The sequence below is a fragment of the Alosa sapidissima genome, chromosome 9 (assembly GCF_018492685.1).
Source record: "Alosa sapidissima isolate fAloSap1 chromosome 9, fAloSap1.pri, whole genome shotgun sequence".
Classification (NCBI taxonomy): domain Eukaryota; kingdom Metazoa; phylum Chordata; class Actinopteri; order Clupeiformes; family Clupeidae; genus Alosa; species Alosa sapidissima.
In genome coordinates, this window is record NC_055965.1 from 31,802,703 (window position 1) to 31,818,192 (window position 15,490).

Below are 15,490 nucleotides of genomic sequence, written 5' to 3' on the forward strand. Positions count from 1 at the left end.
AGCTTCCTCATGAGAAATCAAAAATAATAAATAAAAAGTTCTATGGAGATGTGCAAAAGTTGGAGAAAGTCAGATATGTGTTTGTGTGTGTGTGTGTGTGTGTGTGTGTGTGTGTTTTGACGTGTGATGAAATAAAAATCACTGTGTAGGCCTATGTTGTATGGAAGCATATGTGCACATGGCACACTAGTTGGCAAAATGGAATGCAATTTAATTAATGTTTATTCTATTTTTTAAAATTATTCAAATTGATTTTAGGATTGCATTGTCACTTTGCAGATTAAAATACAATTTATTGGAAATTATTGCAAATTGCAATTTTAAATTACATAATGAATTGGCAATTGCATAATGTAATGTCTTTTTGAATTGCATATTGCAGATTGCATTCTCATTTGAATTAAGCCAGTGTTTTTCAACCACTGTGCCGGGGCACACTAGTGTGCCGTAAGAGATCATCAGGTGTGCTGCAGAAAATTACCCAAATGTCACTCACTGGTCCAGAAAAGCAACTGTTGCATTGATCGATTGATGCACTATTTGTGGTATGCAGGCATTGTACAACGTGGCCCCATATCCATCATTCACAGAATCATCACATATCTAGTTCATAACAACAATTAAATTAGATATAGTCACCTACAAATGAAACAGAGGGCGCTTGTTTTATTGAGCAGGTCTTGCATAGAAGCCATAATAAGGCCATATCTGTGTATTATTTTAAATTTTAGGCTGTTATGTTTATTTTTTCTTCACACAGGATGTTAGTGTGCCGTGGGACATTTTAAGTGTCAAGTGTGCTGTGGCACAAAAAGGGGTTGAAAAACACTGAATTAAGCTACACATATGCTTCCATAATGTTGTCTCTGTGAGGACTTTTAAAATATCAGTGTCGCTATATGCTTCATTAAACTACACTCATCCGCGCGAAACCCCATTCATTCGCGTGAGATCTTACGAACGGAACATGCAAAAATGCTAATCGAACGCATACGAAATGACAGTGTCTACCACCCTCCATTGGCTCTCACTCATAACTTTCTGTAGATTCTGCTGATTCTTTATAAAGTTTTGAATACTAAGTTGTGTTGAGATCAGCGCAGAGGTCACTCCCGTAAGTTACCTGGGATGTTTGGCTCGCGGATAGGTTACTGTTTGTTTCAAAACACATAGCCTACTTTCCTCCAACAACTTCGTTGCTCCGTCTATTCAGGTCTGCTGATTTCCTTTTTGTGGCTGATTAGAAGGAAAACCGTGTTTGTCTCCGCAAAATGTCTTAGGCCAACATCTACAAATGTTCTCCCTTGGTGGACTGCGTGTGAGTTTTCCTGCTCGAGATCTGAGCTACGCGCGTGAGGAATGATCCACAACAATAGGCGCGTTCGACTTGATGCAGATCTGCGCAGATCTAACTTGATGTGATGCATGCTGGGATGGACGCAATGCATGCTGGTTAGAAATACTGTCCCGACTTCCATTTTTATTATTATTACATACCAAAATAGATTTTAACAAAACGGGTAGGCCTACAAAAATATCAACACAAAGAGGACATAATATCAACATTTAGGCTACATAATAGTTCTGTCAGCATTTCATCTCTTGAGTCCAATAACAGTGTCCAAGTAGAATGACTTAATTTTTGAAAGCTGCAAAACAAGTGACAAAAGTGACATTGCACAACCACACAGCTCTACACATATTTTTTAGTTCTACCCAAAAAAAACCTTGAGTAGATACATTCATGACAGACAGTTTCAAGGGCACAACCACAAAAACACACACGTCAGATTTATCGCCTCTGTATCTTTTGAGCAGAGAGTTAGTGAGGTAAAATATATGTTTTATTATTTTGTTATTTAGTAGCCTACATAGTTATTGTAATAAGACCAAATCCTATCCCAGTGTATATTGTCAAAGATGCCACCCAAATAACTTTTACAACGAGGTGTGACAGGGTGAAGCCCTATCTATTGTTACATTTTCTATGTTGTATGCACCATTCAGTAAAATATCTGTCTGTAGAGTTGATTGCTCATGAGTTCTAGAACCTAGCAATCTAAAAAAAAAATCCATCAGGTAGTGCAGCAAAGACTACTGTATTCTCAGAGATGTTTTGAGCAAATTTGTTTAAAAATTCATTGTAAGTCAGATATTGGCCTTCTACATTGATTACTTGAGAAATAAAAACAATGTTGTTTAACCACTTTTCATTAAATATTGATATTTTTACATATTATTCAATATTTTTTTTTATATCTGACAAGTTTGTTGTTCCATATTAAGTCTTTGTGATGAGAAGTTATGCTTGTAGGTGAGAAGCCACAAGAGCTGGCTGAGTAATGGGATAAGCAACCACTCACATCTGGAGATAGTTAGCCTATTTATAATTCTTGTAGAGTTCACCAAAATCATAGAAATTATCATTACAATACACTTGTTTCCTATAATCCAAGATAGATTTTCTTCGAGTTGTTAGGCTTTTGAGCACTTATTTTTACAAATGACATGGAAAACAAATAATTTCATCCACATATCCTTACGCTTAAAACCGTGAGACTCAAGCAAGCCTCACGGGCCGTTACGGCCTTAAAGTGACAGCTAAAGTTAGCTTCCTACTATTAACAGCACCGCTGCTGGAAACATTTCTAGAAGAAACACTGTTATTGTTTGGATAAGAAGCTAAGTCCAGCCAGCACAGAAAACTCAGGGGTAAAACCAATGGAAAAGATGTATCCTATATATGACCATTGTATGTTAAAGCTTAACTCTCTCCAAAGAGATGCAACCTAGGGTGTTTTTGTGAATGTATTCAAACTGCATACTAATAGTGAGTGGATCTTGTGAATGTACCCGAGTCAAACTTCCGTTTATCTGCATACTGATAGTGAGTGGATCTTGTGAATGTACCCGAGTCAAACTTTCGTTTATCTGCATACTGATAGTGAGTGGATCTTGGGGCAGCCTGATGTTTCCTGCAGTTCTCTTGCAGCCGACTTCTTGGGGCAGCCATGGCCTACTGGTTAAGGTTTCAGGCTTGTAACCGAAGGGTTGCTGGTTCGATCCCCGACCCAGTAGGAAAAATGTGCACTGCTCTTCAATCCCCACATCCACGGCTGAAGTGCCCTTGAGCAAGCACCTAACCCCTAACTGCTCCCCAAGCGCTGCTGTTGTTGCAGGCAGCTCACTGCGCCGGGATTAGTGTGTGCTTCACCTCACTGTGTCTTGAATGTGTTTCACTAATTCACGGATTGGGACCAAATTTCCCTCACAGGATCAAAAGAGTATACTTGTATACTCTGAGTTAGTGTGTGCTTCACCTCACTGTGTGTTCACTGTGTGCTGTGTATGTTTCACTAATTCACGGATTGGAATAATGCAGAGACCAAATTTCCCTCACAGGATCAAAAGAGTATATATACTTATACTTACTTATTTTTACAACTAGTTTCCCCCCAAATGATGTGTCTTTCAGATCTAGCAGTGACCACCGTCCCGGCTGGGTATTCTACAAGGCCTTTGGCAACTCTGAGGAACAAAGTATATGCCTGCTCCAAAAAGGACGCACCACCAATCCAACCCCCCCCCCCCCAGATAGACTTATAGTGCCTATAAAAAGTATTCAGCCCCATGCTAAAGTTGACTAAAAAGAGGAATAAAGAAAGAAATAATCTTTTGTAAATGGATCTTAATGCCTTAACTAAAACAAAGAGGAATAATCCAACCATTAATGACACCAATTTTCTTTGTGAATGAATAATGTATCGTAAATAAATAAATGTTCTTCATTAAAATACAGGGTGCATAAGTCATACCCCTATCTTATGTTAAACCTATGTTGGATTCCCATAGAGGCAGACAGATTTTTTTTTTAAAGGCCAGTTATTTCATGGATCCAGGATACTATGCATCCTGATAAAATTCCCTTGGCCTTTGGAATTAAAATAGCCCCACATCATCACATACTCTTCACCATACCTAGAGATTGGCATGGTGTGTATTTCAGTTAGCCTATTAGCTGGTTTGATTTGCATTGAGCTCAATGAGCATCAAACCAGCTAATAGGCTAACTGAAACGCCTTCAACGAAAACAGTATCCTTGAAAAATTCCAATCAGGTTTTAGATCGAATCACTTATTTTAAAAGAGCTGAGATAATAAGTAACAGCAAAAATGAACTGCAACGATAGTTTATATTTAATTTACTTACTTTTTATTATGTCAATGTTTGTTTGTTTTGTCAATATGTTCAATGTAAGAAATGTCTCCTTGAAGGTAAGAATGTCTCCTTGACAACAACAGTTTGTTATATCCATGTTGAACTGATATAATGATAAAGAAAATAATATTATAAAGAAAAAGAACTGCAACATTGTTTTATTGCATTTTAAACGGCTACTCTACTATTAGAGTAATCTGAACATAAACTAATACATACTCCAATACATACTCAATACATCTCTGCATGTGAACGAGTCAAGCTCTATTTACACGTGGCTTCTCTCGCCCGTGCCCCAGGAATCATCCAAAGCTCGGCGCTATCGTCTCATTTGTCTACTTACAACCAGAGGAAGAGAACTATGGGAGAGGGAGGCGTGAGGGCCGATAAGCAAGGAGACTAAACCTTTTCCACACATTTACTGCGGCTTCTATGCATAAGCATATTACAATGAAGATCTGTGATTGTTCTAAATGATTTTCCATGCTGAGAACATTTATGATACTTCTCCAGTGTATTATTTTCTTTTTTTCAGGCTTTTCGCCCCTTTGTGTACAAGCATGTGGCGTGAAAGACTTGACGTGTGTGAAAAACCTTTTCCACACCGGGAACATTCATGAGGCTTCCCTACAGTCTGTGTAGCCATCATTGTTTTATAAGACTCCTCTCCTTTGTGATCACGCATGTGGCGTGAAACACTTGACATGTGTGAAAAACCTCTTCCACAAAAGGAACATTTATGAGGCTTCCCTTCAGTTGGTGTAGGCATTAATGTTTCACTAGGGATCTCTCCTTTGTGTTCAAGCATGTGGCGTGAAAGACTTGACATGTGTGAAAAACCTCTTCCACAATGGGAACATTTATGAGGCTTCCCTTCAGTTGGTGTAGGCATTAATGTTTCACTAGGGATCTCTCCTTTGTGTTCAAGCATGTGACGTGAAAGACTTGACTTGTGTGAAAAACCTTTTCGACAGCAGGGACATTCATGAGTCTTCTCTTTTGTATGTAATTCCATATGGTATCTAAGCGCTAAGAGTTCTGAAAAACGTTTTCCACATTGGGAACATTTATGAGGCTTCCCTACAGTCTGTGTTTCTAGCACTTGTGTTTTGCGACTGGGCTCCTCTTCATCGTGTTCATGCATGTGGCGTGAAAGACTTGACCTGTGAGCAAAACATTTTCGACAGCGGGTACATTCATGACCCTTCTCTTTTTCATGTAATTCCTTATGGTATCTAAGCGCTAGGAATTCTGAAAAACCTTTCCCACACTGGTAACATTTATAACGCATGTCTTCAGTCTGTGTTTCAAGCACTTGTGTTACACGACTCTGCTCCTCTCCATCGTGTTCATGCATGTGGCGTGAAAGACTTGACATGTGTGAAAAACTTTTTCGACAGCGGGAACATTTATGAGGCTTCCCTGTAGTCTGTGTAAACATTAATGTTTCACGAGGCTTCTCCGTTTTGTGATCACGCATGTGGCGTGAAAGACTTGACGCGTGTGAGAAACCTCTTCCACACTGGAAACAGTTATGAGGCTTCCCTACAGTGTGTGCATAGTGTGTCTGGGCTTTCTCAAGTTCAGTAAGGGCTCTGAAACTCTTCCTGCCAACTGTGCGTTGGTGCAGCCTTCCTTCGAGTTGCAGGTTGAGTTCATCATTCTGTCCTTGGATCCTCTGTTGCGAGTGGTCTGATGCACCTGGAAGAGTTACCATAGAGACTTAGAATGATACAGATGTTCTAGAAGAGATACCGTATCCATTTAGGATGACAGATAGATATTCCACATGAAACAATGAAATATTAATGAGGAAATATTTAACTTGAAATAGAAACACTTCTGCATTTGAATTTTATGTAAACCAATCACTACTTATCACTAACACATTACAAAGGGCTTAAAATTAATTTTCAAAAATGGGGGTCCCCCCCTTCAGTGCTTCACATAGGGGGGATTAATACAGTTGGGGGGGGATATACATTATATATATATATATATATATATATATATATATATATATATATATATATATATATATATAAATAAACTGAACAATACTTAACATCGTCTTTACTTAGGTTGATTTTTAAATTTTCTAATAGGTGTAAGTGTTTGTGACAACACGTCATGATAAATTTGATAATGTTTGTTAGCCGTTTTGGCGTGAAGCATCTTTCATGTAATGACATGGCACACTACAAAGTGAAAGTAGCCTAGGCCTACTGTGCGCTCTGTGTCTGTAGCTGTCTGTGCACGTCCACAACCAATTACGCTCCTCAAATGGAGAACACATCCATGTTCCCTCGTGTCTCATGGCCACTCTATTTAATCCTTCTGTGTTTTCAAAATTCCAGACAGTTCCTGATCGCTAGACTTTTGTTTTCCTTTCCTGTTCAGCGGTCACAAGTTCTGCTGCGAAATATATATATATATATATATATATATATATATATATATATATATATATATATATATATATATATATATATATATATATATATATATAGAGAGAGAGAGAGAGAGAGAGAAAGTGCACCTGCAAAGTGGTTCTGTGCATGTATGTGTCTGCATGGGGTTACGTCTCGATTTGTTTCGATTCAAGTCAGAAGTTAGACAATTAGTACATATATTTGTTAAAATGTGATCCAATCTTATTTTTGGCCATCTGATTGGATCACAGTTTGAAAATGGGGTCGTTAAAGGGGGGCGGGGGATTAGATAAGGGTCCTGGCTGGTTAAAAGAAACTGAGAGGTTGGGGTCGTTAAAGGGGGGCGGGGGATTAGATAAGGGTCCTGGCTGGTTAAAAGAAACTGAGAGGTTGGGGTCGTTAAAGGGGGGCGGGGGATTAGAAAAGGGTCCTGGCTGGTTAAAAGAAACTGAGAGGTTGTTTCTTTTCTTTTCTTTGCATTATTGTTTTAATTTATTTTTAAATAACAAATACACCAACCCAATGTCACCTTTTGTAACTGTTGTTCATTACATAGCCGCTAAGCACAAACAACGAAGCTAGCGAACCTGGAGTTTATTACAGAAGACTGTTAAGAACACTTACCAACTATTCCCCTACCAGCTCCTCTCGAAGGAAAGTTCATATAAATCATTACCTTCCGGCAATAGACAACATGCTCCGTGTGAGATCTCAGTCTTTTGTGAGATTAACCGTCTGTTCTAATAGGCTCCGGGTCTGCTAACTACGTTGCTGGTGCTTCACTTTATGTCTAAGGACCCTGAGCAAGCCACTGACAAGGTTTGGTGCCGTTTTGAACAATATTACTGGTTAAAAAATGCTATTTGGGATGCGTTTAGCTCACTGCCCCGAGCTAATCAACTGTTTGCGTTTTGGGGCCAAAGCATATACCGGGCCAAGCTCTGTAGTGGTTGATCAACGAAAAATACTGTCTCCACGGCTTATGTGATGTTTTAATGCAGAAAAACACTCCGGGGTCAATTTTTGCTGGAATTACACTTTGACTCCGGGACAATACCAAGTAGAATTCGGGACAGTTTTTTCTACTGAGGAAAAAAAATATTTTCAAGCCCTGGTGAGAAGAAAAATCCATGGCTTCCTGGTCTGGCATCCTCAAATCAGCAGGCACGTTCAATCAGCTGACTTGAAGACAATGCAATTGCAATTTTAAAAGACCAGAGATACAACTAAAGTAACAAATGAACTGCAACGGACATTGTTTTGTCTAAACTTATACATCTAAAGGCGCAGCTTTGCTGACTGAATGAGCTTGTAACATACCCTCTGCATGTGAATGAGTACAACTGTTTTCAGACATGTCCTCCACACTATATGCGGATTTTTAGCAAATGGATGTCCGACCCTTCGAGTGATATGTGATATATCAAGGGATATGTTGTTCCGATGTACGGCCCAAGCGCTTATCAACAGAACAGCTCAGTCCCTGCCTCAGTCATTGCAAGCGCATCTTGATTGATTAATCACCCACTATGTGGATACTGTTTTTTTAGAATTGATTTAGATTAAGTGTTATCTAGTATAATTTGTATTTTAGTATATTTAGTATATATTTATCTTCTACTGTCCTTATTGCTTTAGTTGTGTTTTTTTATATTATATACTTTTAATTACTTTCTGCTGTTAGTGAATGTGTTTGCTACTGTGACCTTGAATTTCCCCTGGGGATCAATAAAGTATCTATCTATCTATCTATCTATCTATCTATCTATCTATCTATGCGGACTTAAACTTATGCCTGAAAGCAGCTAATGTAATACAACACACTGCTGCCACAGACCAGTACCATCTAGAGTCACAAAATTGTGCCACACACCAGTCTATTTATCTCTATGTGCCACACACCAGTCTATTTATCTATGTGCCACACACCAGTCTATGTATCTCTATGTGCCACACACCAGTCTATGTATCTCTATGTACCACACACCAGTCTATGTATCTCTATGTACCACACACCAGTCTATGTATCTATGTATCTCTATGTACCACACACCAGTCTATGTATCTCTATGTACCACACCAGTCTATGTATCTATGTGCCACACACCAGTCTATGTATCTATGTGCCACACACCAGTCTATGTATCTCTATGTGAGAGGACTTACTTTCCAGCTGGTCGAGCTGCTGCTCCTCCTCTTCAGTCTTCACTGTTGTCCTTAGCGTTTCATTGTAAGTAGACCTCGGTGTCTCATCTGGACATGAAATCATATGATCATATTCCTCCTCTTTGATGTTTTCTTTTTTCAATATAAAACTCAGATCAACCTGGTGTGTTTCAGCACAGCCAGAACTTGAGGGAAGTCCGAGATCCATGTTGCTAGCAGAGCAAAGATGATCCCCCTCCAAAGCAGATCAATTGCCTGTAGTCAGAGAAACAAAATAAAGATAAATAGAAAGATCAAAGTCAGTTTCCTCCTCTTAAAAAAAAAAAACACAAAAAAAAAAAAACAGAAAGCAACTCTGTAAATAATTATTTGCAAATCAATGAATGAACGAGTACTTATGTCCTTTTAATTTCTTACAGCCTGGGTCGTTGTTGCCCACAACACGCAAGCATTGTGCTAATGAATGACGTTATTGACAAGTTTGAAAGACTTTTTAGAATAACTACGTGACTTTAGAACAATAGTGACTTTAAAAAGTAAAAATTGGTCATCAGTGTGTATTTTCTTTGCCCCACCTGCGAGCGCCCTCACGTGGCGCCCTCACGTGGCGCCCTCACGTGGCCATCCCCATTGAACCTCATTCAATTTTGGCATCAAATAACATTACAGCTGAAGTGTTTTAAGCCTTTATATGAACTTTTTCTATTTTCGGAGTAATACAACATTGTGTGATTGGCGTCATAACCTCGTAACTAACTTACCGGCTGAGTAATACACTTTTTTCCGAAATCAATGCTAAAGTGACATAATAAGCATACAACCAGAGCGGGTGAAAGCGTCGCACAGGAGATTTCGGAGATTCCGAAAGATGGCGGACTGGGCACATATTGTCCGTTAAACGAGGTTTTATTTGTCCCAATTATTTTATTTAAACACTGTCCAGCGCCTATTCAATGGGTTCTCCTTAACTGCCAGTACCCACCTATGCCTAGATTGCAATTTGAACGAAGAACGGCACCATGATGTCAAAGAAACAGAATGCTGCGAAACAAGTCAATGCTGCACATGAAGGTGCAGCTAATAACGGACATAACTATGCTAGCAAGGGCCACATTTCCACCGACTCCATCAAGAGAAAAGAGTGCTCCTCCCCAGCGAAGATTTTACCTGCTGCTAAAAAGAAGGGCGAAGACTAGAGATGCACCGATAGATCGGCTGGTGACCGGAATCGGCCGATTTTCACGTGATCGGCCATGACCGGCGACTGGCCGGTCAGTCTGAGACATGCCGATTTTATGCCGGTCAAATACACTTGTGCGCCGCAATTGTAACAACACCCAGCTGAGTTTGCAAAGTTTGAAGAAGCTAGCAACCAGGCCAACGCTCAGGGCTGGATGTGGGCTACAAAGAAAGCGCTAATAGGCTACTGAGTTTTTCTATGCAGCAAACGCTGTGCTTTACCATTGGCCTACTGCGTGGAATTTACTAAGCTGTCACTTCATTAGGCTACGTAAACATCGCTCATCACCGCCCGTCACTGCCGCTAATTGCGTGCCCACAGCTGAACCATAAGCCTGCTGAACGGAGATAAACGACTGCGACATTAAAAATAATCAAAGATGTCAACAAGCAGCGACATACAGTAGCCCTAGTAGTTCTACTCCACTGAAAAAAAAATACTCTAACTATTTACTGCACGTAGACTAGGGCTATGTCTTAAAATACCCTAGTCTAGCAGATTGAGAAGTAGATGTCGTGAAAGTGAACAAACGATAGCCTATTAGAAAGGCAATCAAACGTTAAAGTTGCTTTTGACATAGTAGCCTACAATGAAGAAAACTGATGCTCTGAATACTGAATCAGTCGTCTCTGAAAGTTTCTATAGCCTAATTGATGCATTTAATCGGAATTTGGATTTAAATCTTTCACCGCAAAACAGACGTGCACTGTTTTCATATGGTGGAGCACCTAATCGCTATTAGCACTTCTCCCCTGTGTTTGCGTGATAGCCTAGGCTGCTACCACTTTTCCCTCGCCCTACCATAAATTCATCAATGCATATGAAAATATGTTACATGGTAGTATGTTCAAATGTATCATGAAAATTGTTCTTAAATCTTTAGTTGGATATAGGATGTGAGAAGCATAAAATGGGTGTTCCATAATTTAACTTAATCCATAATTTGATACTGCATCTGAAGTTAGACTTGAAAAAGAATCTGTCTGCTCACCGGTTCCATTTTTTTTTAACAGCCATTTCATCATTGATAAGTTGATTACACGTCTATATTAACATGTTCTATCAAAGAAAAGATAGAAAATAACTATTTGTGTGTGTGCTGTAAAATGGTTAGAAGAAATGAAATCGGAATCGGCTAAAATCGGTATCGGCAGGTCAAACTCTATGAAAAATCGGAAATCGGTATCGGCCCAGAAAATTGCAATCGGTGCATCTCTAGCGAAGACACCGAACAAGTTGAAGGTATGACTGCAGTTTTGGGTGCATCAAAAATGTTGAGCGAAAAAGTGGACACAATTGGTACGCAACTGCAACAGAACTCTATCATGCTAACAACAACTAAAGCAGTTGAATTCAATGCAGCAGAGATTAAAGATTGCCAAGATCACATTAAAGCAACAGATAATGATGTCTCTGAATTGAAGAAAGTTAATGCAGATCTACAAGAGCGTGTTCTGGAGCTTGAGCGTTATAAACGCAGGTGGAATCTTAGGATCAAAGGGATGAAAGAATCTGACAACGAGGACACACGTGCGATGGTCCTTAGCTTGCTGGTGAAGATTTTTCCATCGTGGTCTGCAAACATTAACCACATCGTCGACTCTATGCACCGCCTCGGCAGACGTGAAAAGAACAAAACAAGAATGATCATCATCCAGTTTACTCAGAGGCTTCACCGTGACAGTATTTGGAAGATGACCAAGGATTGTGAAGTCTGCCAGAAAGAGAAGATCCACTTCATGGAAGACCTTTGCAAACCTGACAGGGAATCACGAGAGAAGCTGTGGCCAAAGATAGCTGCAGCCAGAGAGGCTGGAAAACGGGCATACTACAGAGGTGGTGATGGTTATATTGATGGAGTTAAAATTACTTAGACAAAAACCATTATACATTGGTTAGGTTCTCCATACTACCATTAGCTCTATCTTTAAAATGGGTTGGATGGTTTTCTCATTTTGAATCAGTTGGGACAATAATTCCTCATTCTGGAATTAAGCGAACCTTAATTCTTTGTTACCTTGTTGGACTTACTTCGCTAGCAATTGCTAGCTTTCTATGTTTGTTTCTTTTTCTTGTATTTCACTCAATGCTAGGGGCTTAAGAGATATTACTAAAAGAAAATATATTTTTTTATTTTGTAAGGGTGAAAAAGCTAACTTAATTTTATTACAAGAAACTCATTCAACTACAGAGGACCAAAAATTCTGGGTCAGTCAATGGGGTAACAAAATTTTGTTTGATCATGGCTCTTCAATTTTATTTCACAAAACTCAAGCCAAAGTGGTAATGTCTAAATCAAGCAATTCTGGCCATTGGTTAGTATGCGTCTTAGACCTTAATGATCATTATAACATATTTGTCAATGTCTACGGTTTCAATAACCTAACTCAAAATAGACAGATGATATCTGACATTTCTGCAACCATTGCACATTGTGAACTCTCTTAACCAACAGCTACTATTGTTATAGGCAGAGATTTTAACATAGTCCTTGATGAACACCTTGATAGATACCCTCCCAAACCTCAAAACCACTCCCATAACTCTATTCTATCAGAAATCTGTCGCTTTTATAATCTTTTGGATCCATGGCGACACAGATATCCAAACACCATGCAATATTCCTGGTTCAAGCCAAACCACACTGTCAAATCAAGAATTGATTTCTGGCTGGTCTCACTCTCCATGATTGACACCATTTCAGATTGCTATATTTCAGCTGCTCCACTCACAGATCACGCAGTTATTAAACTGAGTGTAAAACCCTCTAATGTCAGCTTTTGCAATAAGGGTTATTGGAAATTTAACTGTAGCCTGCTAAAGTCCCAAGCGTTTGATAATGGTGTGAAAGCCATCATTACACAAGTGATATCAGATTACTCCATAGCATCTTATCTTTCTAAATGGGAATTCGTTAAATTTAAAATAAGAGAGTACTGTATATCCTATGGAAAAAGGTGAATAGAGACAACAAGTCATTAGAACTCAATTTAATTAAAGAAATAAATTTGCTCTGTCAAAGTGCACCCCCTACTGATGTGGACAGACAAAGACTACAAACCTTGTCCTCTGAACTTGATAAAATCTATCTCAGAAAGGCAGAAGGAGCCTATGTAAGGTCCAGAGCAAAGTGGATAGAGGAAGGGGAGAAAAGCACATCCTATTTCTGCCAGCTAGAAAAAAGACTCAATAAAATCTTTACTAATAAAGGGAGAGGAGAATAAAGATCCAGTTGTGATCACAAAGGAAGTGGTTTCTTTCTACCAGAAATTGTACTCTTCTGCATATTCTTGTGCTGATGCAAACTGTTTCTTCAGTAACATCCAGCATCTTATTCTTCGTATAGATACTGATTTTGCCGAATTGTGTGACTGACTTTTCTGTTGAGGAACTTGATAAAGCGGTAGAAGGTTTATCCTTAAACAAATCTCCTGGAATTGATGGTCTTACTGCCAACTTTTATAAACACTTCTGGGATTCACTGAAAGGCCCTTTCCTTCTTATGTTAAAGGAAGCGACAGATATGATGACATTCCCCCCACCATGAAACAGGGTATAATAACCTTAATTCCCAAACAAAGACCCCAAACTGCTAGATAATTGGAGACCAATTACTTTATTAAATAATGACTATAAATTATGCTAACAGATTAAAAAAGAAAATCCACACCATTATAAGTGATTCCCAATCTGGTTTTATGAAGGGTAGATCTATCCACAATAACATTCGCTTGGTACTTGATGTTCTAGACTAAACACTTGATTGAGGATGAGGGCTTCTTGTTATTTCTTGATTTTTACAAGGCCTTTGACTCTATTGAGCATCCTTTTATTTTTCAATGTTTAAAACTATTAGGTTTTGGTGATAAATTCAGAAATAGTATAGCTTCCCTATATAACAATACTAACAGCTCCATCTCCTTACCAGGGGGCACTTCACCCCGTTTTAATATCGGACGTGGAATCAAACAAGGCGGTCCTATTTCTCCCCTTCTTTTCATAATTGCAACAGAAATGCTCTCTATTCTTATAAAAAAAATTCAAACATTGCCCCACTTGACGTTTTAGGATTGCCAGTTCTAATTAGCCAGCTGGCAGATGACAACTATTTTTATGAAGCATCTGGCCGAGACACCAAAAGTTTTGAAGACGATTGAGTCTTTCTCTAAAGCCTCTGGCCTGAAATTGAATTTAAATAAGTGTGAGTTAATGCCTATCCACCAGTGCAATCTAACCGAAGCCTATAACATTCCCATAAAATCTACAGTTCAATATTTAGGTATACTTATTTCTAGTGTTCCAACAGAAAGGGAGAACATGAATGTGTCAAGGATAACCAAGGATAGTCAGGCTAAACTTAATTCATGGTTACTGAGAGACATTAGCTTAATGGGTAGCAGTGTTTCCCCTAGAATTTTTTCCAGCAGCGGTGCTATTACTGGGGGGGGGGTTGTTGCGCATTTTTTTTTTTTTTTTTTTTTTTTTTTATATCATACCTTCGTGTTTCTTTTGTGGACATTTTCAGCTTTCTTTTACATTATTGGTTAAAAATGAAATGGCACAACCCAGAAAAAGATTATTTACAATTTATTTAAATTTGTCTTAATGGCAAAGGCCACACCCAATCTGCGAGCACTTAATTTTTCTGGGCTTTTCAAAGAACATCTCTAAGGCTCTTTGGTAATTGAATTGAATTGTTGGGGGGCCATTAATGCTGACACGCATGCACGTAGCCAGATGCTCTCCTTGTAGTCTATTTCTCAGTCCCAAAACAACAAACCCACGTATAAAAAAGTAAATACTCACTTTTCTTCTACATCACTCCCACAGTTACCATACAACTCACTCACAATTAACTCGAAAAGGACCTAGTCAAGTCAAGTCAAGTCAAGTTTATTTATATAGCACATTTCATACACAGAGGTCATTCAATGTGCTTTACATAAACAAAACCAAACGATAATAACAAATAAAAGCATATAGTCAGTATAGGCAATATAGTCAAAGAATAGTTAAAAGGTAAAGATCATAATAAAAAGAAAACATAAAACACAAGGTAAAATCATTTAAAAATAAAGAATAATTAGTAAGCAAAAACAAAGGCAAAAGTAGTAAAAAAAGTAATAAAAGACAAAGTAGAATAATTATCGAGGCAGATTCAGAATTTGTAACTCGGCACAGTTAGCAGAAAGCGTCTGAGAACAGTTTGGTCTTAAGTCTAGATTTAAAACTGGCTACAGTTGGGGCCTTTTTAATGTCATCCGAAAGTTGGTTCCACAGCTGAGCCGCATAGCAGCTAAAAGCTGCTTCACCATGTTTAGTTCTAACTGTAGGTTTTACTAGCAGGTTTTTCACCTGGGACCTGAGAGGACGAGAAGGTGTGTACTGCTGAAGCATGTCTGACAAGTATTTAGGTCCTGCTCCATTTACTGAT

The 15,490-nt window shown here is 38.7% G+C and overlaps 3 protein-coding genes across 8 annotated transcripts in view; all 3 read right to left on the reverse strand.

Annotated features, from left to right (window-relative positions):
- The window catches only part of LOC121718880 (gastrula zinc finger protein XlCGF57.1-like), a 168,201-nt gene that overhangs the window by 93,438 nt on the left and 59,273 nt on the right, over window positions 1-15,490 (reverse strand).
- LOC121718875 (zinc finger protein 708-like) overlaps window positions 1-15,490 on the reverse strand; it is a 137,977-nt gene that overhangs the window by 19,828 nt on the left and 102,659 nt on the right. The window lies entirely within an intron of this gene.
- LOC121718902 (zinc finger protein 135-like) overlaps window positions 4,179-15,490 on the reverse strand; it is a 28,320-nt gene continuing 17,008 nt past the window's right edge. For 3 of the 7 annotated variants that reach the window (XM_042104325.1, XM_042104324.1, XM_042104326.1), the window contains exon 4: window positions 4,179-5,149. In XM_042104325.1, the coding sequence (XP_041960259.1) occupies window positions 4,736-5,149 (414 nt within the window). In that variant the 3' untranslated portion in view covers window positions 4,179-4,735. Of the gene's footprint in view, window positions 5,920-8,816; window positions 9,072-15,490 lie in introns of all 7 variants that reach the window. The other 4 variants (XM_042104328.1, XM_042104330.1, XM_042104327.1 and 1 more) reach the window with 3 other exon arrangements.